This window comes from Apis dorsata, unplaced genomic scaffold (assembly GCF_000469605.1).
Source record: "Apis dorsata unplaced genomic scaffold, Apis dorsata 1.3 scaffold_198, whole genome shotgun sequence".
Lineage (NCBI taxonomy): Eukaryota > Metazoa > Arthropoda > Insecta > Hymenoptera > Apidae > Apis > Apis dorsata.
In genome coordinates this window covers 350,429-352,699 of record NW_006263482.1, presented here as the reverse complement: position 1 = coordinate 352,699, position 2,271 = coordinate 350,429, and the positions used below count along the sequence as shown (strand labels likewise).

The following is a 2,271-nucleotide window of genomic DNA, read 5'->3' as shown; positions in this document are numbered from 1 at the left end:
ACGAATGAACGAATGAACGAATGAACGAATGAACGAATGAACGAATGAACGAATGAACGAATGTTTAAAAAGAAAGAAAGAAAAAAAAAAGATTATCTATTTAAAACGGAAACTTACTATCATCATCCTTGTGCACGTGTTGGTAAAGATTGGGCGGTTGGCGAGAAGTGTGCGTGGGCGTTGGAGAGGTCGGTTGAGACCAGTGCTGGCCGGTACACCCGGTAGATCCTACGGGAACGCTGTAATACGGTTCAACGCCTACGCTCATCCCTATCCCGACTCCGACCTCCTCGCCAACGGAGGATGAGGCACCACTTCCTCTAACTAACATTGACGGATACATTTTTTCACTTTTCGTGGATCTGCGAAAACAGAGGTTTAACCATCTGAATCGCTGCTAGAACGCTGACTAACTTGCTTATGTGATATTATACGTGATAAATGTCTTCGAAGATGGGCAAAAAGTTCTATAAATTCGATTCGATTCGATTCAAGTAAATTGATCGATATATTCGATCAAACGATATCATTTCGATATCCGAACGACGAACTGTTTGTATCTTCGAAGAGTTAAAAAGCGCGCGTCAAGATATCCGAATGTTTAAAAAATATAAAACGTTCTTTTCGTAAATTTTCTTGTACGTGATCTTGTTCTCGTTTTATATATATATATATGAAAAAAATAAAAAAAGAAAAAAAAAACATCGTTTGTCGCGCGTACATTACGTCCGAATATATCTTTTTAAATGATAGAATAACATATATATATATATTCGTGTTATTACGCTTGAATTGTATTCAGAAATCGACTCGGTCGGTATGGATGGAAAAAGATAAATATTCTCGAATACAATTGCGTGCACGGATGTACGCGTGTGTGGTCCTCGCGAAAGGGAATTCTTTTAGATGCGAAGAAATCATCGCATTTCATCATAACCACAAGTCGAGTTTAATCGAACTCGAAATATTTCGATCGATTCGAGAGTTCTTCGCATCCAAGTTCGTCGTCAGTTTACTTTGGACGTTTGATTGCGAACGCGTGTGACCGACCGAACGTATAACGTAGTTAATTTATAAGGCTAGCATGCTTCCGATCGAAAGATAAATTCTTTCTTTTCGTTTCGCATTCTTCTTTCGATCGCGTATACATTCGTTCGATCGTGGAACGATACGACGGAAGGAAAACGAATCGAAAAGACTATCGCTTTTACGAGAAGAACAAAAAAAGAATCGAATCGTTTCCTTTCGTTGTTACGTTACGAGCGCAAGATTTAATTAAATAAGCTTTAACATGCATTTGAGCAAGAAGCGTAGAACGGTCACAAAACACTTAATTACACATATAAATAAAACGAAATTGATTTAACCAAATAAATTATAATCATAAATCTATCGAATTTAACGGTACAAATATATAAAGAACTCGTGTAAACGTAAATGTACATGGACACGTACGTGTGTGTTCTGTGTGTGTGTACGTATGTGTGTGTGTTTGTTTGTTTGTTTTGTCAGTGCGCATAATATAAATCGTCACTCGTGTGTACGTGTGGGGTTGTAATAATCCCCAGAAGGTTTCGTTCTTTCAATACTTATGCATGGAAAACAGGCTCGACGAATTCGTGTATTCTAGATTTTCGCACTACCTTGGGAATGTCCTGTCCCGCAGATGGCTAAAACGGTATCAAATGATCTGCGTTATTTCACCGTAAACGGGCGACACCTGGTCGTGGTTGTGGTTAATATTATTAAAAAGAAGAGAGAGAAAAAAAAAAGAATGGGGAGAGGGGGAAAAAAAAGCTGAAAAACTGATCGTTTTCAAGAGATGCGGTGAAAAATTTTGCATCCTCTAAAATCATGCATCTAATACATATGGATAATATATGCAAATGATTTCTAAAAATTTGACATTATTATTATTATTATTATTATTATTATTATTATTATTATTATTATTAAAAAAGATCTGTGTGAAAAGTGATGAGATGAATGTTATATCAACCACATTCGATTACGTTATTACCTAATGGAATTGCTTCTGTTGAGCCGTGGTGGGGCTGGGGATCCCGTCGAGTCTCTTTGATGTATCAACAAACGAGCGTGAGTCAAACTTGCCCGATGCGAGCCCAAAGACTCTACGCTGTCCGCTTCGCACAATCCCATTCCTATATCGAAAGAAAATAGTAACACAACATAAATTAAATTACTCGATTTCGCTTCACATTTCAACGAACACTTTTTAAAAAGTTTTAACAAAAAATTCACCTTGAGAAC

At 37.2% G+C, this 2,271-nt stretch overlaps 1 protein-coding gene across 1 annotated transcript in view; it reads right to left on the bottom strand.

Annotated features, from left to right (window-relative positions):
* Positions 1–2,271, bottom strand: part of LOC102677892 (protein sickie-like) — a 47,959-nt gene that overhangs the window by 39,145 nt on the left and 6,543 nt on the right. The window contains exons 5-7 of the mRNA XM_031510021.1: positions 2,021–2,213; positions 1,644–1,670; positions 118–362 (exon numbers count right to left, since the gene is read on the bottom strand). Of these exons, the coding sequence (XP_031365881.1) occupies positions 118–362; positions 1,644–1,670; positions 2,021–2,213 (465 nt within the window). The remainder of the gene's footprint in view (positions 1–117; positions 363–1,643; positions 1,671–2,020; positions 2,214–2,271) is intronic.